Source organism: Chelon labrosus, assembly GCF_963514085.1.
Source record: "Chelon labrosus genome assembly, chromosome: 20".
Taxonomy (NCBI): Eukaryota; Metazoa; Chordata; class Actinopteri; order Mugiliformes; family Mugilidae; genus Chelon; species Chelon labrosus.
The window spans coordinates 10,598,157-10,622,782 of NC_140353.1; the positions used below are offsets into that span (position 1 = coordinate 10,598,157).

Consider the following 24,626-nt stretch of genomic DNA (forward strand, 5'->3'; position numbering starts at 1 on the left):
CTTCCTGACCGTGTCCTGTGTGTTGCCTTTAGAGTAACTATGCACGTTTTCTAGCAGCATTTCGTTACCTCTTCTGTCATATACCAGACAAGCACAGATTTCCGTGCGCAACCATGAATGCATTCTTGCGTGTAGCTGCAAGTGTGCAAGGAGAGTAGGTTGATTTAAAAGTGATTTTAGTCCGAATTTCCAAGAAACGGATCATTTTTACAAAGGGGCATTGATCGGAGCACATCAGCAATAATGAGGTCTGCCCTCCCGTAGATCAAGAGTAATGGGAACTTCAGACAGAAAGAAAGGGAAGTGAAAGGCAGGAAGAATTATGATTTATACACACGTGTACAAAACATGGCGCATTCAGTAAACACGTGAAACCACATAAATCTTGTTTGCTAACTCACAACCTCCTTCCTGCGTGTTGCCAGTGTTAACCGCTAGACCACTGTGACGCTACAGGAAACCAACTATATAGGAGAAATGTCATTTATCTGTACTTATGGGAAAAATAAGTAGGAGAGGTGACAGCTTCACTATGTTGTCATTTATTATCTATTAGCCCACCAGTCAATAAACGTCAATATACACCTATCAGCCACAACATTAAAACCACAGGAGAAGTAAATAACATTGACCCTCTTGTGACAATACAATGTTCTGCTGGGAAACATTTGGACCTGGCATTCATGTGGATGTTACTGAGACATGTAGGGACTAGACCAGGCACCCCCACCCCATAGCAATGACACTCCTTGATGGCGGCAACCATCCCCAGCAGGATGCAGCCTGACACAGGCACACACACAAAAACTCAAAAAAAACATGAAGAACAGCACAAGGTGTTGACCTGGCCTCCAAATTCACTAGATACCAAACTGATCAAGTATCTGTGGGATGATCCACAGAGGCCCCTCCCCTCAACCCATAGGATCCAAAGGCCCCCCACTAACAACATCCTGTTGCCAGACACCATAGGACACCCTCAGAAGGCCCATGGCCCATTCTCTGATGAGTCAGAACTGTTTAGGAGGCACAAGGGAGACGTACACAATATTAGGAAGGTGGTCATAATGTTTTGTCTGATCGATGTATTGTGTATTGGGTGTGTGTAGGATTCTGTAACTTTATGATCTTTTCAGTGAGGGAAGGGCACGGTTTCAATCCATTCGCGTTGCTCGTAGTCACGTGATATGTATTGATTATGTGATCTGGGCTTCCTGGGGGTGTGATTAGTTCGCTCCCCCCGCGGCCATTACAACTTGCTAAAATGATCAATCACTGCCAGCTGACGGGTGATTGCATGCGGAGACATACGTCAATACTTCCACAGAATCCCGCAGCGAAGACGGTAACAAGATGGAGCGATGTTTACGTGTCCGTTAGATTTAAGCATTCTGACTTGGTGATGTGTAAAACTGACATTTTGTATGTTTCCCAGCATCAGCAAGTGTCTCTAACATTTATTATTTTTTTTTATCTTTGTTACTCTTTCTCTCAGGGCATTGAGATAACGTCCACCAGTTCCAGTAACCACTACGTGACGGGAACTGCAGCTGAGGTCAGACTTGCTCATGTACATTTGCTTTTGTCGCTGACCAAGCTAACCATCAGTCATCTGTCCTCTGAAGGCCGGCATGACTCAGGACCAGCATGACTCAAACCTCTGCTCCTCTTGAACTCTCAACTAGTTGGTTAACTTCAACCACAGCTAGTCTCTTTACAACAGCTCCATGTAGAGAGCTGTGGGTCAAATCCAAAAGCATCTTTCCAGTGTTTCCTTTCTTAACGTGACCTGGTCTGTTACCAACCAAACTGGATGGAACCACATGGAAATCTAGTACATTAGATTTTTGCATTAAGAGTGGTGAATTTCCTTATCAAGCTAATCCTGTTAGCTTTACTGAACAGGTGACAAGCTGCAAATTTGTGGCCCCGGTCTGTCACATCACATATTTTTTCCGGAGATAACATTTCGGCACTCTTTCACACTTCTCCTATTGAAAGGATTTGTTCTCCTAAACACAGACCTGACGCTCGTCTGTCTGAGAGTCACATCTAGAAGGAACTGGAAGTATATTTTAAGTTGAAAAAAAAATCTGACCCCAAAAAATCCCTTTTGAGTTGGTTTTACGTCGCAGGAGAATCGGCAAACATTGGCGCCTCTCCTGCACTGTGCACACATGAAGTATGAAATTTTCATTTTCATTCATATATTATGGAACAATGAGCTCTGTGTTGGGCAGAAATCCCCTTGGAAGTACTTTTGTGTGACACATTATTTTTAGCTGGTGGCTTATCTTTCTCCGCTCGGCTGCTTTGAAACTGAAACCAAGCATAGCCCTTACGCTGCAAACACGTTGTAAATATCCACAAAGTGCTTCGTCTAAATTCTGCATGTAAACAAGGAGCTTGTAACATGCAGTGACAGTATCTGTTTATGTGTATTAGATGTAATGGTCTTGTAAAACAAAAAAAGCCGTAGCTGGCTGCTTAACTGGTTAGAACAACGGCGACACTTTGCGCGTGCGGTTCACTGCATTAACCTTAATATGATTCTGTTTTTTGATATGAATAAAAGCTTCTCTGAGAAAAATAAAATCACCCCGTAGACAGAGCGCAGGCTCATGATTTTCTGAGAAAGCCAAAGCAATGGGAGGACAGAGGAGTGTTTATCAGCGAGAGTGAGGAGGGCTTATAAAAGGAGTGCAAGGGTTGCTCTCCCGTGGGACAGGAAGATGACGATGTTATTTTTCCATGATGTCAACAACATAGAACCCATAACTCTGCAGCTACTGCAGTAACGTTTCTGTGGTTTACTGATAATAAGAGATATGAACGCTATCCACAAAATGCAGTGCATGAAAACGGGAAGGATCCTTGACCTGGGCTCTGTCGGTGGGAGTCTTTGTTTGAGTTCGTGTTCCATTTGCTGTCACACACAGGCTTCAGTCATATTACGAGGTCACGAGGTGTGCAATGTGGGCTTTTCGTATTTTTCATAAATGCAGTAGGCGGTGTCCGCAAATGTCCTTGGCAGCATCATTTGGGTCACTGATTATTTGTATTTTTCCAGATCATAACTACTGTCAGATTATGGGACAATCACATATCAGAGCGGCACATCTTACGCAGGTTATTTTTAACACCAAAACCTTCATGAAACTACGATTTAGTGCGGGACTGTTATATTAGAATGCATTTGTTTTCACTGGTGTACCTAATGAACTGGTGTGTGAGCGTTCATGTGCTCATCATGTAACAGAAGTAAGCTGCAAATAAAATTTACAATACATTTAAGATGTATGCCTCAGATTAACACTGTGTGCTGCATTCAGTTGTATTTCAGTTGACCGTAGTTCTTATTTGTGCTCTTACAGCCTTCCACTGACGTCTTTGTGAAGATCTTGGCCGGCGATGAAGTGGTTCAAGTCAATGACCAGATAGTGGTGAGTGATGCCGCATATAGAGTGTGTATTTGGCACTTTTTTTCCCCCCCGGTTGCACTTCTCTGTCAGTCTTGGACTCACCTGAAAACAGCGGCAACTGAAGTGATCTGTCTGTGTTGCCACGTCAGGTGGGATGGAGCAGAGCTAACCTTGTGAAGAAGCTGCAGGAGAATCCCAACGGAGTGACCCTGGTCTTGAAGAAGATCCCTGGGTCTGTGCGGATCAGAGACCCAACTCTGGTCTCCTCCTCACAGGTCAGGGGCATTAAAGATGTTTGGAGACACCTAAGTCTGAATATATCTACCGTTTTAACAATATATACGAAATGTTGTTCGGATAAATTGACAGTCTCCAAAGAACAGCGGTTAAAATACTTGAAAACTGCTAAAGACATTGCTGCTGCCATCAAACATACATAAACAGATTCCCTCAGTTTAGGCTTCTGCGTCAAGGGTTACGGCGACAGCTCAGACCCTACACTGTGATTGGTCCGCTTGGTAGTAGTGTGTTTCTGCTTTAGTATTTACAGCGGCTTCTCCATCTCCGCAGTTTTCAAATTGATTGTTTTGGATCAATAAAGATGGAACACATCGAGCAAAGGTCAACTGAGGACAGTCGGAGATCGAAACATTTGTATGACTCGTCTTTGGCGACATTTCGGTGACATTTCGACGCGTTTCATTCGCCATTGTTGAAAGTGAAGCAGGAAGTTATAAATGGCTTGCACCGGCGTAGGCTACATACACTATATTACCAAAAGTATTCGCTCACCTGCCTTTACTCATTCTATGAACTGAAGTGCCATCCCATTCCTAACTCATAGAATTCAATATGATGTCGGTCCACCTTTTGCAGCTATTACAGCTTCAACTCTTCTGGGAAGACTGTCCACAAGGTTGAGGAGAGTGTTTATAGGAATTTTTGACCATTCTTCCAAAAGCGCATTGGTGAGGTCACACACTGATGTTGGTCGAGAAGGCCTGGCTCTCAGTCTCCGCTCTAATTCATCCCAAAGGTGTTCTATCGGGTTCAGGTCAGGACTCTGTGCAGGCCAGTCAAGTTCATCCACACCAGACTCTGTCATCCACGTCTTTATGGACCTTGCTTTGTGCACTGGTGCACAGTCATGTTGGAAGAGGAAGGGGCCCGCTCCAAACTGTTCCCACAAGGTTGGGAGCATGGAATTGTCCAAAATGTTTTGGTATCCTGAAGCATTCAATGTTCCTTTCACTGGAACTAAGGGGCCAAGCCCAGCTCCTGAAAAACAACCCCATACCATAATTCCTCCTCCACCAAATTTCACAGTTGGCACAATGCAATCTGAAATGTACCGTTCTCCTGGCAACCTCCAAACCCAGACTCGTCCATCAGATTGCCAGATGGTAAAGCGTGATTCATCACTCCAGAGAACGCGTCTCCACTGCTCTAGAGGCCAGTGGCGGCGTGCTTTACACCATTGCATCCGACGCCTTGCATTGCACTTGGTGATGTGTGGCTTGGCTGCAGCTGCTCGGCCATGGAAACCCATTCCATGAAGCTCTCTGCGTACTGTACTTGGGCTAATCTGAAGGTCACATGAAGTTTGTAGCTCTGTAGCAATTGACTGTGCAGAAAGTCGGCGACCTCTTTGCACTATGCGCTTCAGCATCCGCTGACCCCTCTCCGTCACTTTACGTGGCCTACCACTTCGTGGCTGAGTTGCTGTTTTTCCCCAAACGCTTCCATTTTGTTATAATAGAGCTGACAGTTGACTGTGGAATATTTAGGAGCGAGGAAATTTCACGACTGGATTTGTTGCACAAGTGGCATCCTATGACAGTTCCACGCTGGAATTCACTGAGCTCCTGAGAGCGGCCCATTCTTTCACAAATGTCTTGTTTCACAGTCTGCATGCCTGAGTGCTTGAATTTATACACCTGGGGCCAGGCCAAGTGATTAGAACACCTGATTCTGATCATTTGAATGGGTGAGCGAATACTTTTGGTAATATAGTGTATGTAGGTTACGTCGTATATGCCCGCAGTACCTTAAATGAGCCTTAAGAAGTTACTTTCCATTTTGGACCCAGAATAAGCTTGAGTTTTGCATAAATTTGCAATCGCTTTTGACTCTAAGCATACTCTGGTAGTAGCTTTACTCAGCACTTAAATGGTACATTGGTACATTCATTAACATTGTAGTTTTAAGTCTTGTTAACAACATTTGTATGCATCGTATCACTTCATACCAGCATTTTAAACGAGACACTCTGAGCCCACAGGGCCCAAAACATTTCTTAGTAATGACTTTTTTTTATTTCGTTTCGCCCATACCGTCCCTCCGAATGTTCTAACCATTTGTGAATCCATTAAAATGCACCCGGTGCCGTCAGCGTAATTGTTATATAATTTTAATTGTCTTCTGCTGAGGTTCAGTTTATTATAATTACATCCAGGGGTGAAAGTCGAGCATAAAAACCATCCATCAGATTGTTTACATAGTTTTTCTCAGGGGAACCCGAACAACACTTCCATGAGAATGCCCTCTACGATTTCCGCTTAGCATCACTTGGGATCCCTTTCCATAAACATTCACACACTCTCCGTAGTCGCTATGCCGACAGTTGCCTGAACTACCCACCGGATCACACACACACACGGAGTCTGAGACAGGCACAGCGCATTTCACACCCCCTTGTGACCATTACCATGTTAATCTCAGATCAAGCTGGCGGCGCAGGGTGAGAGAACGCATGAGGAGATGTGAATCAGCTGGGTGTACCGGTTTCATCTTGCACTCACGAGAAACCCTGCTTTTAGCAGGAGTTTCACACATTGTGTGTATGTTGCTTCGTCTGCTAAGCCACAGACTGTGCAGATGTAGATGAAGAGAAGGCTGCCTTACTCCTCTGCTACACCCCTAAAGACATAAACGCACACACAAAGGTCAGTGTGCACTCTAACATATATGTCTTTCTTCTGATTGGTTTCCAGAAGGAGGAAGAGAAGAAAGAAGAAACACCAGAGGAGGAAGAAGAAAAGGACGAGGAGGGTAATCCAAGGCACTCAATATTGGAGAGGCTGTCCCATTCTTTTAGGTGAGACCGTGTGCAACATTTTTAATTATCTACTATTCCATTTCTGCTCAGGATAATAAGCGAGACCTGTAATGGGCCTCAGTTTTGCATATTCTTTTGCACATGCATCAGTCTAAGGAGCTATGCAATCTACCAATGGCTTTACTTTATTCCATATACCAACAGGTGGCGGTTTATGCCTGTAGAATCATATACTTGAACAGGCTAAATGGAGGAAAAAATACGTTTTTTTGAGCTCATAAACATTGTTTTAATCAATTAATATTTTACATTTGAAATGTTTATTTGCAAAGAAAACGAATTTAACGGGGTTTGGGAGTACAGAGATACACGCAGTTTGTTTTAGTGGGAAACAGAACTTGATGTGCTTAGAGCAGAGCTAAAGAATTTTGAATTTCTTAATAAACAAAGCGATAAAGTGGCTCGAACTGTGGGAATTGGTGAGTCTCCTTAAAGGCGTAATACTTTGCGTATGTGTCAGCAGACAGAGCAGGTTGGACATGAGCCTGGTCCACTAAATTACCAAGGATTTACTCAACAGAGCTGAACCTCCCACGAACCCGTTTGACCTTGTTAATCAGCCCGTGGGTTTACAATGAGGTCACATTACAAATGCCGTAAATTCGGCCGCGCGCACCCGCGACCTCCTACTGAGGAGAGAGATGATGAATTCTTCAGGAAGTTTGGGAAAGAGTCAAACTAACCTCGGACCGTACTAGAAGAAAAAAGACGGGTGGAAAGAGACTGATGGAGAACCAGAAAGAGACACGGGGAGGTGATGGGGAGCGGGCGGACTCAGACAAATGGAGGGAGTGGGCGGTGATGGTGCATTATGGTTGTAAATAATTCTGTCACATCCTGATACAGCTCCAGTCTAAGAATAGAAATTACAAATAAAAACTTTAAACTACTGGCATTTAGTGTCATATTTAATTTAAAAAGCCCACAGATGATTTTTTTTAATGTTTTAGGTTAGTGTTGACATTCTGACCTCGTGTTTTCCTTCGCCTTTACCTTTAAAACATCTTGAGTTAAAGATGCACGCTTTGTTGTGAGGGGATGCAAACATTAACCCTCCCCATCAATCTTGTGTTTGCTTATTGTTCTGTAAAGTGCACGCATTTTGAGATGCTGATTCTCAAATCTCAGACGCAGTAGCCCACTCAGAAGCGCCCGAGTGCACCGTTATTGAGTTGCTTTTATTGATATGTTCTTTTTCATTTATTTTGCATTTTGTTACAAGGCGAGCTATTCACGGCCCAGAGGTAAATCTGCAGCCTGTGGAACAGGACGAATCTGAGTTATACACCGAAAAGGAGCTGAAGGGAAGGCCAACCTCATTTCCGAGCCAGCTGGGCAGGCTGTCGCCCTCCACAGCCTCTGGTAAGAAACCTCTGCAAGATGTTTGCGTCCCTCTGAGCCCCCTGTATATTTTAGCTGTATTTTAAATCAGGAAGAAACATAGATATACTTGCACATACAGTACACAAAACACTTGAACTAACTAGAAGACTCTCCGCAGTAAAACACTTCAGTTACCTCAGTGGCAATGCTGTTTTTCATTCTGACTATGACATGAGAAAGGATTCCAAACTGCAGCCTCACAGGAATATCAAACCGCAAATTTGCCTTAATGGCTCAGAGTAGATGTTAGCTTAGTCTTCAGAAACATGTCCGCATTTGAATATGCAAAAAGCAAGGGCAAAGATTTTGATGCCTTTCCGGTTTCCGTTTGTAGTCTGAGTGGTGTGCAAGGCTTTGAATGCATGCACGCAAGAAGAGCTACAGAGATATAAAACACTGCATCTGTCAAGCGGATATCGCAAACAACACCGATGTTGTTGGTGTAAACTATAAAACTGAGTGTATGCTATCTAGTTTTACTCTTTGTCACTCAACTCAAAGTCCATGTTTAAAGCTGTTAGTCAGTCTGTAACCAATGACTGGCGCATGGAACAGGAAGGCTTTGCCTGGATATCTGTTGTCTGTTATCTGGATATCAGCTGGCTTCAATAAAACCCCAGAAAGACTTCTGACAATGGCTAATGGATTCTCCGACTGTTGTTAGTTCAAATTACATCACAGAACTTGCACTCTAATGAGATTTGTCACCTAGATCAAGCGGCAAACTCACACCACGCAAATGTGCATTATTATCGTGTGCTGCATAGTAATCGTTTTACTGTCATTTGAACATCGACACAAATGCTTCAGGCTGGGCCTTATTTGCGTTCCTCCGCAGACCCCGAGAGTTCAGTGCGTTCGAGGCTCTCCCCGATTCTTCACAGGGCGCGGACGCCCTCTCCCAGGAGACATTCGCCCTTCAGAGTGGGGTCATTCAGAAGCCATTCGCCTCAGGGAGTCAACCAGGAAACGGCGAGCGTCAGCTTCAGCCCCGAAATGGTGGGAAACACGGTGAGGGGGAAAAGGAGAACGTTCACAGCCGGACATTTTGAAGTGGATTGAGACAAACAACGTGTAAAAACACAGAATGATGACTGTCTGATTGTCGTTTCAGGGGAATAAGGACTCGAAGAAGAGCTCTACGAAAGGTGAGATTTCGTTCAAATAAAATAATGATGTGAGCAGAACGCTCAGGACTGTAGCCAAGTCAAAATCAATTCCAAAATCGGATCAAGACGTTATAAAGGGCAGGCTTGAAAGGGTTCGATCAAGAGCAAGAGTAGTGGCAGCAAGCAAATGATGACTGTTTAATCCTTAAGCAGTGGTTTTATTAAGATTAAAAGAGTCATATAAGACATGATAAAATTAAGCTTTAATGTCTCCATTGGGCACTAATTTCACTAATAAGGGTCTACCGTACCTGAAACCAGTACCACTGAGGTGAGAGAGGCGTTAGCAGGATCTCAGATAGAATATTTATTAAAGTACAAGACTAACAAGATTCAGTATGTGAGAAAAGCGCGGATGCTTGGCAGCTTAAACAGTAGAGCTTTATAAATGAGTATCATGAGATGAGTACCTCCACCCAGCAGTGTGACACAGAGAACGCAGATGAGTATGAAATGTGCAATTAGTGTTAAAAGCATAATGCCCCGCAATGAACGGGGGTTCGGCCGCTGAAGGAACGTGCAGATATATTCCCGTAATTAAAGTTGACTGCACAACAGTGTCAGGGCTTAAAAGAAGCGGCTTTAAATTCTACGCAAGAGTCTAATGAATCCTGACTGTTGGATCGAGTGTTTTTACACTAATTAAAGGATGTATTTTCGCTGAACAACTAATATGCGTTCATTAGTGTGGATCATTGTGTGGCACCCCAACACTATCACTGAGGCTATTACCGGCATTGGTCTATTTTGTAAAATAAAATAGAATCTGTGCAAGAAAAGGAAGCTTCCTGCGTTTCTTTAGTTCTGCTCGATTATGAAATATTACGATAGATTATAGAGATACGAGCAATGGTAATTTTCTTATCATATTCTTTCCTCTTGCGTCCTTTTCACTCCCGCAGGCATGACGACGGCTATGAGTCGGCGTCGCGTGTCCTGCCGCGAGTTGGGTCATCCGGACTGCGACGGCTGGCTCTGGAAGAAGAGAAAGGAGAGCAGCGTCTTCATCGCCCAGAAGTGGCAACGCTTCTGGTTTGTCCTCAAGGGGCCTTCCCTTTACTGGTACATGAGCCAGCAGGTGGGCAAAAACTGAAATCAGCGTTGTCAGTGTTTCAGTGTGAGGCGGGCCTTAATATAGCACTTCTAAGTATTTTCAAAATGGCGTGTTATTGAGTTTCTCCCCAGGGAGGCACACGGTGCGAGTGGTAGTCAAATACAGGCCTTGCTCTTATGTTTGACTTTCTTGAATTGTGTTTTTTCTTCAGGATGAGAAGGCGGAGGGTCTGCTCAACATAGCCAGCTACAGCATAGAGAGCGCCGGAGAACACAAGAGGAAATAGTAAGGATGAATTCAAACCAGAATCACGTTAACGGCCTTTTAAAAGCTAAGAATATGTGGGACTTTGCAGCTTGTAGATATAATAAAAGATATGATGGCGTAATAAAGAAAAAAGTCATTGAGTCCTTTAGCTTGAAACAGAAGCTTTATTGTCTCTGCGCACAGTGGAGGATCTGTCCAGGATCCATGCAGCCCACGGTGTACGTGATGCAGGAAACCTAGCATTTAAAAGAAAAAAGGAAGAGAAAAAAAAAATCCCCCTTATTTCTATTTTCACACATTTACATTACATTACTGAAGAATTTGTGGAATCTCGTCTCTAGACACGGATGAGAAGGGAAATTCCTTGTCGGCTTTGTGGTTTGTGCGTTTTAATTTATCTGTGATTAACTTTGTGTCTGTGACTCCCTCATCCTGCCAGCGTGTTCCAGATGTGCCACAGGAAATTTCAGAACTTCTTCTTCGCTGCCGATAACGTCACCGACATGAGCAAGTAAGTTTAAGTGTAATGTATAATACTACACAAAGGATCTAGACAGGGTAGTAGCTTGGTGCACCTGCTCCTATATAATGTTTCAGTATGTGAAAGGCATTGAATCACACCTACAGCTGCTAGTCTGTACTGCCCCCTACAGATCAAATTCTTTTTAAATTTCAAAATCTAATCTAATCTCAGAGCAGAGATTATACTGCAAGTAAATCTTATATGTATCTATGCTGTTGTCATGATGCGTCATTTTGTTGTTTTTTTTGTTCTCCAGGTGGATTAACTGTCTTATGGGAGCCATACAGAAGCACAAGAAGTTCGAAAAAGGCCCAGATAGTGAAGAAGGTGGGGGAAATGGTTTTGTGCTTCTGCGCTGGCATTATGTTTTGGGGTTTCCCGTCTGTCTGTCTGTCCGCTCATTCCCCGTTTCTTCTTAGGAATCCCTTCAAATCTGACACAAACGCTCACTTGGATATTAGACAAATGTCTAATACAGGGGTGTCAAACTCATTTTAGTTCAGGGGTCACATACAGCCCAGTTCGATGTCAAGGGGGCCAGACCAATAACACGGTAGCATATTTACCTATAAATAACGACAACTCCAAATGTTTCACTTTGTTTTAGTGCAAAGAAGAACGTTGTGAAAATGTTTACATTTAATCACTGGACATTTTTTAAGAAAAAGAAATTTCTGCTTAGTTCTAGGTCTCAGTGTTGTGTTATGTCCACAACTCTTACTAAATCTGTGTGAACCCTAGGAATAGCAATTACTTTTATTGGAAAAACTGCAGTTAATGTCTTCGATGTAATTTTTGCAATTCACAAATTCATCCCGCGGGCCAGATTAGACCCTCTGGCGGGCCGGTTTTGGCCCCCGGGCCGTATGTTTGACACGTATGGTCTAATAGGATGAAGGCATAATGGATAAAACTGATGCCTAACTGTGATCTTATTAAATTCTTTCCAACTCTTCACTGCATATACGAATTAATGGGGATCCCTTTTAAATAAACAAAATAAACTGCATATACATGTCAGGCATAGATGCAAACTGCAGCTTGACTGGTCGCTGGAGACATACTGTACAACCGAGTGGTGGTGATTTTAGTTCTTAAACTTTTACCTGAATCACCCAGACACCAAATATGGTTTGTATAATCCCAAATTAATTTTTTTTTGATCACCTCTAACTTTGAGCACATGCATATTTCCTACTACTTGTGCAATAATTCATGATGAGGTATCCTGGTATGAAACAAGGCTCAGGACTGCGCAGTGTATTGCGTTACTACCCAGCTCGAGGGTCCACCGAAATTGGACCGACGTCCTTATAACACCAAAAAACACTATAACACACACACAAAGCATCTGTAATTGCTGATGTTCACGCATAATACCTCCTGTTAGCACGCCCAAAGTACCCCCATCTTAAAGAAGGAGGCCAGCGAATGCTTGCTGTCACAATATTAGAGTTCCCAGTTAAACTGTTCCACCTTACCTGGTTTACTCTCTAACCTGACTGAAAATCTGAATAACTAAACTAGTCCTCATCGGCATTCCCGGGCATCACCATGGGGCACACATGACAGAGTTAGAAAAACAAGGGTTTATTTCATAAAAAAACAAAAACAAAAAGGCGACAGGTGAAGCATGGTGAGCCTCTGCTGCTGGAAAGTGGCCTCTCATAGGCCTCTTCAACGAGGCCCTTTATTCAGTCCTCTCAGGTGTGGCTTCATAATTCTGCATATACTATATAATAAAGTATAACTACTGTCGCTACGGTAACCTGCCAGACTATTAATAATGCAACTGAAAAGTTCGAGGTCATTTCATTAATTCGACGCCTGTGTTAATATCTGAACAGAGTGCTACAGTGAGACCGAATCAGAGAGCGAATCGTCTCCTTCGCCCCGCAGGAGAAACAAGGCGAGTTACACACACGCGTGTTCACATTCAAAACGCACACATGAACACCATTCAGACTGATATTGTGTTTTTTCTTTTCTGTTATGTCTCTCAGAAGGTGCAGTCCAACACTCTGCCTCGCACTAAGGGGAAGACGACCAAGGCGTCGTCATCAAGTCTTTCAACAGAGGGCAGCAAAGGTACAAGTATGAATTCTCTCTCTCTCCGTATTTTCTCTCTCTCTCAACTCATTTCTGTCTTTTTCTACTGCTCAGTAAATTATTCCTTTAATCTGTGCAGGCCGAGTCCCTCTGATAGATGTTTTAATAATCAATGAATGGACTTAATAGAAGTCGTATTCATTGTGGGATTTTGTTTTCTATTGACACAGTCAGCTTTCGACAGATAGATAAATGATGTTGTCAGCCAGGCCTTGTTCGGTATTAAACTCCATCTCTTTCACGTCCCACTGTAGGATAAATTAAAGGGTTGTCTTATCTTATTTTATCCATTTTTTCGCCATTCCCGTCTGCTTCTCTGTTCCCGTGAAAAGGCGGCCACGTCGATGAGATGGGCAGGATGTTAAACAACATAAAGGAAGGAGGAGTTTCCCTGATCGGACAAGAGCAGCCGTTTACGCACGACCAGTTCAGGAAATCGTTCATTCGACGCAACAAGAACCCCGTGATCAACGAGAAGGTGCACATACTCCGAACTCTACAAAGCACCCTGAAGGTGAGGAGGTCACATTTCATCAGGTTCAAGAAAATGAAATAAACTCGATCAAGTGTCTTGTGCAGACCTGTTGTTCTTTTGAGTGCATCAGCATGATCACCGAAACTCTTTTGCTCCCCAGGCCAAAGAAGCGGAGCTGCAGCAGATCAGCAAGATCCTCGACGACCCGGAGCTGACGCCTTCAAAGTACCGCAACTGGAGGGAGCAGAACGAGGAACTAGTTCAAGACATTGAGAAGCTGGCTGCACTCAAGGCCCCCAAAGGAGGGCACGTTGCAGCGGCGCAGGACACACCCACTGAGACGGTTGCCACGGAAACAGTCGCCAAGGAAACAGCTGCCGCAGAGAAAGAAGGCGCATTCGGTATAAGCCTGAGCGACGGGGAGCAGCTAGTTGACGCTGAGCCGTCTGATGTTCTCCTGGAGATCCAACAGGCGTCTTCGCCGGAGGACACCAGTCCAGTATTAGAAATCTCTCTGGGTTCGCTGCAGGAGTCAATAAACAAAGAGCTGAGTGAAATGGCGCAGAGCGGGGACGGTGCGGAGAACTACTTCTACATTTAGAAAACACACACTGGAAAAGTCCCAAAAGTTGCCCCGTTTACTAAAAATCAGACTCCTGACGTTTTCCTGCTGACGTTCACCTGAAAGGACGAGTTAAAGCTGCCACTAAATCAACACTCCAATCAAGTATACAGACGCAGACTTGTTTGTCTTTTTCAAAATTTGGACATGCGACAAGTTTACAGCGAAGAGAACAATCTGCCAAGTGTCAATTAACGAATTCTAAGGTTGACTTGTTCTTCTTAGAATAAAAATATCAAGTAGGACATTTCTTGGAATTCAGAGAGATTTTTTTAATGTAAGTCGTGTCTCATGTTATATGTAAATACAGTTTTACTATAAATACTGTATGTATTTGTTCATTGACGTTACCTTAATAAAGGTACATTGGAAAAATGTTTGCACCGAACATTCACTGTGAGAACATTGCCAGTGCTCCTGTTGGGATCTCTCTGGACTCTTAACTGAATGTGTGCATGAGTGCACATGAATTGCCTCCCATGAACACAACAGGGAAAGTGAAGACCGCACAAGAGCTGAGACATCCGATGTGGCCCTGCTCCATTTCATCTTAATTGACTTAATTACAAGGGGAGCATGAAGATCACTGAAATGTGTCACGATGTTCCTGTTGTGTGGAGATCAAGGTGACTGATAGGGGATTAATTGACGAGCCTAGATAAAGCAGAATGCTGCACATGTCCGCGCCTGTCCTCGGTGCGTGCATTTCGGCCTGACGAGTCCTCTCCTTCAGGTGTCCACCGAAGGACACTTGACTGAAAAGACGAAATCTTTCATTGCACCTTAATTTCAGTTAAATTTTACCTTTGTATTGAATTAATTTTCAGACAAAATTCGATCCCCTGTGGATGATGATCTCATTTTCTCATTTGTTTTTTTATAGTATATTTACTAAAAGTCTCAACCTACTGTCTACATTTACTGTCCTTATTTTCTCAACAAAGACACACACAGAGAACTAATGACTTCAACTTGTTAGTCCCCCGCTAAAAGTCTTCGTTTGCCGCCGACTTGCACAGCCGAACTGCTCGTTCTCTCATCGAGTCATGATCTCGGCTGCAGTCGCGTCTAGCATCTACTCGCATAATGAGGCTGTTTGTTTGCAAATTCCCTTGCAGTGACCTTGTCTGCTGTGCGTCGCCTGAGAGGATCCCGCTGCCTCTCCGCTTTGTGTCAAGACAACTAATGTGAATGCCTTTTCATCACCCAGAAGGCAATAATGTACACATTTAACGTAATTAGTATAGGTTAGGAGAACAAAATCAGTCAGGTATGTGATTTCAGTTGAATATTTTCTTTATTAGTAGTGTCTCACAAAGAAAAAACAAGATACAGCACGCAGTGACATACTCTTGAAATGTTTTATTCAATGCAGAATGCGCCACCAAGTATGTACGCACTAAACTAACTCAACACCCAACAAATGATTTACAAGGAACAAACAACACCCCGTTGTACTCGCTCCTGCTCGCTGCTCCAAGTCAATAATGTCACATCGAGATGAAAGGCTCCTTCGTGAGGGCGTCATACAAAAGACAGACTGGCTAAAAAATTGGTACAACGGGTTCACATTGATCTGACATCAAAAATAGTCCTCTTTCACTCTTTTGCCTTCAAATATTAAAAGCACATTGTTCTGGAGAGGGATCTAAAATCACTCAAAGCTCTAACATCATTTAAAGAAAGCCTCTACACTCTACAAATTCATCACAAATATATTTTACATATCACAGTTTTGTTCAGACACAAAAATATATATATTTTTTTCCAACAGTACAAATGGCCAAAATGTGAAAAGGCGATACTTGAGTCGTGTGTCACTAAATGTTGCAGCTGAAGGCAGCGGGAACTTGAATCTTTTTTCTACTATAACATTCATCACTTTATATTTACACTTCAAAGCCTCTCTCAAGAGGGAGCTACATCCATTAGGCTCATACTTGCGTTAAGAGTGATCTGGTAGAAGCAAAGTGGTACATTTATGAATTGAAACAGTAACATCTTATCTTACTCCTTGGCTGATTTGTTTGCTGATAAGTTAGAAGGTGTTTTCCTAAAATTCTAACAGCTGACTTCATAAACATCCATGTCTGTCTTGTTGGTAATTTCCGGACATGAGCGGCACGCAGGGCACACGGGCAGTTCCGGGCGGGATGGGCAGGTTGGGCATTTTGGCCGCTTGAAGCTGAACAGCAAAGCGCCGCCTCCCAGCACCTGTAAACATGAACCCAGCCACCCGAAGTAGAGCGAGCCAGCTGGATGCAAGGTGAGCTGAGGGAACCGTGGATTACTGATCCCTTGGCTCGGACCCATCCCAAGTCTTCTGAGGTTGTGGGTGTACACCCCTAATGCGGTCAGGCTCAGCAACCCCGCCATCACCACCAGGAGTCCTCCCGAGGCCGCCACCCCTCTCAGAGGCAAGTCTGTCCAGCATCGGACCCCGATGCAAGCCAGAACAATGCCAGTGCCGCACAGGAACAAGGAGGTGAGCACCAAGCCCTGTGCCAAACGGACCCGCGGGTCCCTCTGATATGGACCAGCTACAGGCCAGCACTGCTTCAGCTCAGAGTGCTCCACCTGCAGGCAGCTCTCCCACAGTCCATCAGAACGCAGGAGGAGCAGCGCCTCCGCCGACCCGGACTTGACCCCCATGCCTTGACCTTTCGCCCCTGATCGAAAGAGAGATCCCGGACCTGCCATGTTCAGACGTGCCTGTCCCTCTCGCCACTGAGGGGTGATGGCAGCAGTGAAAACGAGAACAAGTCCCAAGGGGGCGAAGACGATCCCCATCACCATGGAGGCAGGAGTGTGCATGATCGGTTTTACAGCCCTCTCAAGAAATGAAGTAAAGCAAAAGACAGATAACAGTGGTTCTTAGTCCAGACAGAGATGCAGCTTGTTGGTCAAATACTGGTATGGTGGGACTCTGCAGATATGTGTGGCTCCAATCTGAAAAAAAAAATGAGGAAAAAAACAAGATATAATTGGGTAGACATCATTTTTTTGTGTTCACATGAAACAAAATCCATTCACAAGTGTCTCCTCTACAACTGATTTAAACATGTCTGTGATCGAGAGCTTAAAACTTAACATAAAAATCAATTCATAGCAGAAGCGAAAGAGAGTCAGAGCAATTTAAAGTTCAAAATAATAATAAACAGAAGCTCATCCAGTACCTCTTCATGGAAACTCTCCTCTCCTCCGGCTGCAGACTCTTCATAGTGACTGTCTGGGCGAATGAGGAAGACTCAGCCTGAGAGTGAGGCAGAGCACGTCAAATCAAGGCGATGGAGCGAGGGAGACAAACACAGACACAAAAACACAACAGAGGTGTGAAGTGGAGTGAAGACGAGCACACGAGCAGCCGGAGAAAGCAGAAGGAGGTTTGGCTTCACTGCTCCTGCGCCGGACAGGGAAAGAAAAAAAAAATATATCGAACGGTCGATGCCTGTGTCTGTTGCTAGGATACAATAACCTGGCCAGTCTCAACGTGACAGTGTGTGTGTGTGTGTGTGTGTGTGTGTGTGTGTTAGTGTGTGTAGACCGTGTTAGACTTCTCGCCGAGTCCTAATTGTCTTGTTTATGTAAATGTTGGCAGAGTTCAGGGGCGTGTGTGCGCATATATTTCTGTTTTCTGAGCGTTTCGTGGTCAGCTCTGACCTTGGAAGAATTCACTAGTAATAACGTCAAGGCCAGCGTCTGAATGCAGAGTGGGTCCAGCTACTGTGTCTCGGCCTGAGCCCCAAGGAGGAAAGAAGAAGAAGAAGAAGAAGAATGCCCTCGGGGACAAGGACAAGACAAGTTGAAGACGTGCTTGAGTCACGTAGACACACACAGGCAGCTGCAATCAATACACATCTCTGTCAAACAAACGCCCTCGACGGAGATATCATGAGAACATCCCTGTGGGAACGGAGGCTTTTGTACTAAAAGACTTTACCTTTGAGCTGCATTTGTGCGCGGGCGGAGTCCGCATCGCTTAAAATGAAAGTGCATTTAAAAAGGATCTCTTAGTGACCAGTATGGACACGTAAGCGCTGCTTAAAAAACTACAGGCTTCAATAAGTATGAACCTAGCCCTAGATGTGGAAATTCCCACACCTCCAAATTCCGTCAGTAGCCAGTCCAGATGTGGCAGTCATAGTGCAGTTAATTCGTTTGAGAGCAAACAATGAAATATGGGGCAATAATTTAGATTTATGATTTACGATTTGATCCTAAAATGAAATCTTAGTGCTATATTAGCAATAAATAAAAATAATTCACAAGTAAAAAGTGAAAAAAAATAGAGAATAATAAGGGAATTATAGCCTCTCAGCTTCACCTTACATTCTGACTGACCTCTCACCCAGTGAAGGGTTGGTTTACAATCTTACTTGAGTTGCAATGACTTCAGTATTTGGAGAAAAACACAACAATTGCTAACAATTTAAAGGGCATCTACTGTTTTTTACAACCTGGACCTTATTTCTGGCATAAAATATGATAGTTTACTCACCCATATAACTTTGGTCATTTGGAGTCATTTGTCAGATATTTAGATCTGCGTATATCCATATAATGGGAGTGACTGGGGCACCTAAATGCAGCCTCTAAATAACGCATTATCTGCTGCGAAACTCGTTCATTTCACCAATATTTTGTTATGATATGCTAGTGCTATTCCCCGTTGAGTCTGGAGTTACATGTTATCATCATCCGGGATCTGTAGACTGACCTACTAACTCCTGACCTGGATGATGTCATCTCTGAGCGCCGCGCACACCCCGCGAGGCTTGTTTACCTGTGATTTGGTACTGCTAGTTGGCTGAATATCTTTCCAATTCTGAGGTTGTGGACAACGACTTTGTTTATGATGGACGTCCTTACCGTTTTGAGCCAGAGTATACGGATGAGGAGCTCGCTGAAAGGAGGATGCGGAGGCAGAGAGAGGAACAGCTGGCCAAAGAACAACATGTCCGCAAATAGATAACAGGTAACTCCGGACTCAACGGGGAATAGCACTAGCGTATCATAACAAAATATTGGTGAAATAAACGAGTTTTGCGGCAGATAATGCGTTATTTAGAGGCTGCGTTTCGGTGCCCCAGTCACTCCCACTATATGGATATACGCGGATCTGAGTATCTGACGAACGGTTGTTCCCCTTTAAATGCACTTTGTATGAATTTAACAAAAAAAAAATAATGCCAGGACAGCGTAACTTCACTATCAGTGATTTTTGTTATGAAGAGGAAGTCATGGATCCACTCATTTCCTGTGACCGCTTGTCCTTTGGAGGGTTGCTTGGGAGGCTGGAGTCATTGGGGCGAGAGGCGGGGTTCACCCAAGACATTTCGCCAGTCTATCACAGGACTGGAAGCTATAGTACCCGGAAGAGAACAGCTCCAGTAGGCTGGTGAATTCGAATCAAGAGGCATCAATGCTAACCACAATGCAAAATTGTGAGCAAAATACCTGCTCATGTTTGCTTTGGCGCATTGCGAAGGTCCCATCTCAACACAACTTCCAGGGGTGATATCTTGAAACCTGACCCGTGATTCGTGGAGAGATATTCCCACCGGGGAGCTGATGACATTTCGCTCCTTTATCTGCTTCATTTAATTAGAAATTCAATTCTTTGAAATGGAGCCAGCGTCTGAGAATGTCTTAACAGCATCTGCCAGAACATGCAAGAGAAAAAACAAACAAACAAACAATGCATGTGTGGATACGGATGGAAGCGAGCGGAAAGACTTCATAAACACATACCTGTTGTTATTTGTGATCTTTGCCGAAAATTATTTCCTGCTTTGCTGCTTCACTGACGAGATGGGGGAAGTGAGAAGATGACAGACATAAAGATCAGAGGTTTAAGTCAGCTGCATCATCACCGAGGTATTGATAACGTTATTTGCACAGGTAGCACCTGTTACTCTTGTTGCAGTCCTAATTTTTCCCTGTATTTTTGCATAGCAGCAGAGATTTCATTACTTAAATCTGAGTTGCTTACATCCTTAAGAAAACGATTAACCTGACAGGTGAATTAACTGGAATGATCATAATGCAGTGACTTCAATAGGTGCACGATTTATTTTGCTGCAAAATCGGCACGAGGAGAGACATGGAAACAGAGAAGCATCCAAGAGCCAGGTCTTGAATTGAGAATACTGAATATACTGCAGGTTGTTATTATTAGAGCAAACACTTTCTCTCATACGTGCACATCTGGAGCGAATGCAGACTCACGCACGCACGCAGACACAGCCCATAAAGTCACAGTCACTTACCATTCAGGAGGGGTAGTAGTGGATCTCACTGCAGATCGCCGGCTGCCTCTGCCTCGCTCTCATCTGAGCGGCTATGTTTTTGTTTTTTTTTTGTCTTTGGCAGCAGATGGTGTAACCACCTCTTCATTATCCCTGCTCCCTCTTCTCATTTATCCTTGTTTCAGCAGTTTCCCCAGCTGCCTCTCCCGCCTAATTTCCTCCATGCTTCTGTCCTTGCGTCTGTGCCCTGTTTTCCCCGCTGCTTCCCCTGTCTGGCTTTCTCTCTGCCTGTGCCTCCCTCTCTGACTTGCTGAAGAATGTCTGTGCATATATCCAGGACAGTGCCACCCCTACTTGTCACTAATTTCAATGTGCACGTGCTGCCTCTTTTTATTTTTTGAACAAAAAGCTTTTAAACGACCAAAATGAGAACGCTTTTGTTTGACCTATAATAGAGGTGATAGAGCGGTCTGCAGTTTCCATGTTTCCAGTGTGCACTTCTTCTCCAAATGCTAATTGTAATAGTGCACACCTACACAGGAAACATCTCTCGTCCTAATCTTTTCTTTGTCGCCACGATAATTTATCAGACCCAGCGCGCACAACAACCGAGATAGACAACAAGACCTTGTTATGCATTTTCTTTATTTTCTTACAAAAGGCGTAGTAATAAAACCGGAATTGCCATCGCATGGTAATGAAATAATACAGGGATACATGTTCGCTTTGAAATGATGCGTATAAGAAAAAAAAATCTCTTTACACACACATATATATACGTTCATACTATGAAAGTCCTCTGGCTGACCTCAGGGGTTTAAGGAACTGTTTCCACTGTGGTTACACCAAATGGGCAGGAAATGTCCACAGCGTTGGGCAAAAATGATGGCCAATACTTGGTCTCGTGTGGTTTAATGGGTGGAAATGTCTGACTTTAGGTTCTTGATGCGCCCCAGGATCGGGCGGCCGTAGTTGTGAAACCAGCAAGAACCTACAGGAGGGTACTCCTTGCAGTGACTGTGTGTAAGCAAACGCACCATCGGCTTTTGTAGAAGAAATGATGAATACATTGAAAGCAGCGAGAGTAGCAAAAAATGCTGAAAATATGAATATGCTGTACTCAAATTATGCACAGACCTCTGTGAATTAAAAAAAAAAGGTAAAAAAATATTGAAATACATAGTAAATTGTGGAAAATGGATTGCAACGTGCTAGTTCATAAAACACTGTCATATTAAAACCTATTTACATTAGATATTTACACGCTGGTGACCATAATTGCTCTTACGTTACAATATTAAAATTCAAATAACACGATCACGGGGTGGAGTGGTATTTACAAAAATAAGAAACGGTGTGACTTTTTTTTTTTCTTTTTCCTGAAATCAAAAAAACTGGAGAGGTCCGTTCGGTCCAGTTCTCTTCTCGGCTATGGCAGTCCACCGCTTACATTGTCTCTGATGGGGCAGTGCTTTAAAGAGATGGTTTTTAACTGGCAGCTGTGTCTCTTCATCCTTCAGTGGCGGCTTTTCTTCTTCTCATACTTCAGTGAGGGTGACCTGGAACTGACCGGTGACCACCTCGGACATCTCGATGAGGAAGGCCGACTGGTTGGTGTAGTGTTCGACGATGTTGTCGTCCATGTTGACGTAAATCCTGATGGGAAGAGTGAGATAAATGAACGCATTAACGTGGTGAAAGATAAAACGTATCTCCAAAGTGTGCAAAAAAATGTGTAGCGTGTCACTTTAGTGTGACAGGTCACATTAATCCTCTGAGCTATCTCTCCTGTATCAGTAGGGGTAAATCAGGTCACTCTCTTTCTTCTCCCTAACACCAACACTAACCTCCTTTAAGGCTTTAATGACTGAGCTAACCACTGGCTCATGCATTCTGCCTGCAGCGACAGGGCTGATTGAAGACAAGAGCACAAGAGGAGGGAGGGAACTGCGGGGAGAATGTAACCCAACCTGTTAGCTTAGCTGCTCCCCCTGCAGTGATGGCTGCCAGCGAGCAGCAGGAAAAAAAAAATAAAAATCACCCAAAAGGTGTTTCAGCTACTGTCAGGAGGTCTCAAGACAGTCCCTCTAATCTCCCTGGTTATCACACATAAAGAGGCCCAGACGAGTATTTACTCAGTCAACTATACTTTCAAGCCTTTTAGATAAAAAACAATGGCTGTTTGGAATGAGAGCTAACGACACCCTTTTCAAACCCAGCTTGTTGTGAACACTCCCTGACAATGATGATAATTATTTTACAAGTAGTGAGTCATCAGGTGAACCTTTTATTACCACTGCAGTACTTTATTTTTTTGTTAACCGTTATAATTTAATGAAATTCTTTTTATAAGCGGGGGAAGAATCCAATCCAAAACACCAGAGAGCACCTCGCAGAAACTCATCTGACCTTTGTCAACCCTCAGTTGACATACGTGCGACATGTGACAGCTCCTAACTTGACATGCAACCTCTGGCTTTTGACTGGAAACCCTTTATCAAATCAGGCATCTCTTTGAACGGCGCTTCCTTGTGTTCTGAATAGATGAAGTTATGAAAACACAAATAAGAACGACAATTGTCAGTGACTCATCCGCAGGACTTATGAAATCTTTTCATCCCTTTCTCAGTCCTTCTTTTGCGGGAGCTGTAATTAAGACATTCCAGAGGGCCGAGCCAACTAACCTACCTACCCGGTCTGTCAACATGAGCTTCCTCCGAGCAGGATGAGATTTAAAAGCACAAACTAAGCCCTGCTTTTACGAACATCGCCAGTGTCGGATGAAGCCCTTTAATTGTACTCCAGGTAGACAAAACGTAGTAGTGAAACAACTAGACACTCACCCTCTCTTGCATTTTTTGTAGATTTTCCCAATGGTGTCTTTTTGCATGCCGTACTTTTCTGAAATCTGAGGAAGGGGAGGAATACGAGATGACAGTTAGCTGCTGACAGACAGACGATACACTTCAGGGATGAGATACAGTTAAAAAAAATAAAAAATAAAATCACTCACAGCTTCTCGTAGGCCCGACAGTGTTGGCGCGTTGAGCATGAGTGCGTCAAACACCTCTTCAGCGCTTGTCCTCAGGTATAGCAGAACTGGTGGATAAAAAAAAAAAAAATACATATATTAGCACCAAAAAGCTAAAAGAAAAACTCATTGATTTTTTATTATTATTTATTTTTTAAATTAGCACTTGTCATTTTCTACCTCTTTGTGGGTCTTCTTTGCGGGCTTGTTTGCTTGGAGGAGAAGCATTTTGTTCTCTGTCTGGGTACAACCTCTTCAAAGAAGAGCTCCTGGCGGGCACAAACATTCACATTAGAGAAACGCAGCTACAACACGAGTCCAAAATAAATAAATAAATAAAAACACAGCTAACAGCCTAACTGTTAATGTGTTCACGGCCTACGCTTACCTTTCGATCTCGTCCATGGGAGGGGCCTGGAGGGACAGAGAAACAGAGAGGAAGACCAGAGATCTGATTAGACACGGCTCTGCTGATAAAAGGCATTGCTTAATGTCCCCCTTCCCACAACTGTCTGTGCACAATAAAAAGGAGGAATGTTATCGTCACGTTAAGACTGCATTTCCCATAACCTCTACTCAGCGTGGACACTGATGGAGAGGCACAGATAGGCCTATTGTATGCCTAATCACACAGTTCAATCAATGCAGAGTGGGGCATAACTTGCACAGTTTTGTAGTTCTCAGTATTATCAATTATTCCTTTGATTATACATTAGAATTCAGATCTACATCATTTCTTTTTTAATTACGCTGCGGTGTCTCCTTGCTACACACACAAACCTTGCTACACACACACAAACTCTGTCTCACACTTTCCCTACACTCCATAGTGTGGGAAAACTGACCTGTCTGAACAGGGCTCTCACCGCACTGTTATTGCAAATGTGTCTGCGCAAAAGAAACAGACTATGAGGGTGGCGTGCTGTGCGTGAGGCGTGAGTCCCGTAGCGCCAGGTGTGTGCGTGCGTGCGTGCGTGCTTTCGTGTAAGCCCCCATAGCTTAATCTCTGTGTGTCAGTAGCTGCAGCGGCTTGTACCTGTGCCTGGTTTCGACACCAATTAGCTCTTCTCGACTCAAGTCTGCCTCACTTTCACTGGCAACCTTAACCGCCCCCCCCCACCCTCCTCTCAACCCCCCTTGTTCCCAGCCCACTTTTCCCACTGCATACTTTCCCACAGTTTTTTTTCCCAGCTTCGCTCGTGCCT

The 24,626-nt window shown here is 43.8% G+C and overlaps 3 protein-coding genes across 3 annotated transcripts in view; 1 reads left to right on the forward strand and 2 right to left on the reverse strand.

Moving 5' to 3' along the window:
* cnksr1 (connector enhancer of kinase suppressor of Ras 1) overlaps positions 1 to 15,314 on the forward strand; it is a 30,360-nt gene extending 15,046 nt beyond the window's left edge. Inside the window, exons 7-21 of the mRNA XM_084569050.1 lie at positions 1,496 to 1,555; positions 3,375 to 3,443; positions 3,572 to 3,697; positions 6,416 to 6,519; positions 7,763 to 7,902; positions 8,762 to 8,934; positions 9,038 to 9,071; positions 9,995 to 10,170; positions 10,358 to 10,431; positions 10,853 to 10,924; positions 11,193 to 11,263; positions 12,784 to 12,845; positions 12,940 to 13,024; positions 13,378 to 13,559; positions 13,681 to 15,314. Coding sequence (XP_084425176.1) covers positions 1,496 to 1,555; positions 3,375 to 3,443; positions 3,572 to 3,697; positions 6,416 to 6,519; positions 7,763 to 7,902; positions 8,762 to 8,934; positions 9,038 to 9,071; positions 9,995 to 10,170; positions 10,358 to 10,431; positions 10,853 to 10,924; positions 11,193 to 11,263; positions 12,784 to 12,845; positions 12,940 to 13,024; positions 13,378 to 13,559; positions 13,681 to 14,121 — 1,869 coding nt within the window. The 3' untranslated portion in view covers positions 14,122 to 15,314. The remainder of the gene's footprint in view (positions 1 to 1,495; positions 1,556 to 3,374; positions 3,444 to 3,571; positions 3,698 to 6,415; positions 6,520 to 7,762; positions 7,903 to 8,761; positions 8,935 to 9,037; positions 9,072 to 9,994; positions 10,171 to 10,357; positions 10,432 to 10,852; positions 10,925 to 11,192; positions 11,264 to 12,783; positions 12,846 to 12,939; positions 13,025 to 13,377; positions 13,560 to 13,680) is intronic.
* An 889-nt stretch (positions 15,315 to 16,203) lies between these two features.
* Positions 16,204 to 16,956, reverse strand: cldn23l (claudin 23-like; the record flags this gene model as incomplete). The annotated part of the gene is made up of 1 exon (XM_084569057.1): positions 16,204 to 16,956. The coding sequence occupies one exon, from the start codon at positions 16,954 to 16,956 to the stop codon at positions 16,204 to 16,206; it is 753 nt and encodes a 250-aa protein (XP_084425183.1).
* A 4,060-nt stretch (positions 16,957 to 21,016) lies between these two features.
* The window catches only part of grhl3 (grainyhead-like transcription factor 3), an 8,555-nt gene continuing 4,945 nt past the window's right edge, over positions 21,017 to 24,626 (reverse strand). The window contains exons 8-12 of the mRNA XM_084568513.1: positions 23,810 to 23,835; positions 23,602 to 23,690; positions 23,404 to 23,489; positions 23,234 to 23,298; positions 21,017 to 22,046 (exon numbers count right to left, since the gene is read on the reverse strand). Of these exons, the coding sequence (XP_084424639.1) occupies positions 21,929 to 22,046; positions 23,234 to 23,298; positions 23,404 to 23,489; positions 23,602 to 23,690; positions 23,810 to 23,835 (384 nt within the window). The 3' untranslated portion in view covers positions 21,017 to 21,928. The remainder of the gene's footprint in view (positions 22,047 to 23,233; positions 23,299 to 23,403; positions 23,490 to 23,601; positions 23,691 to 23,809; positions 23,836 to 24,626) is intronic.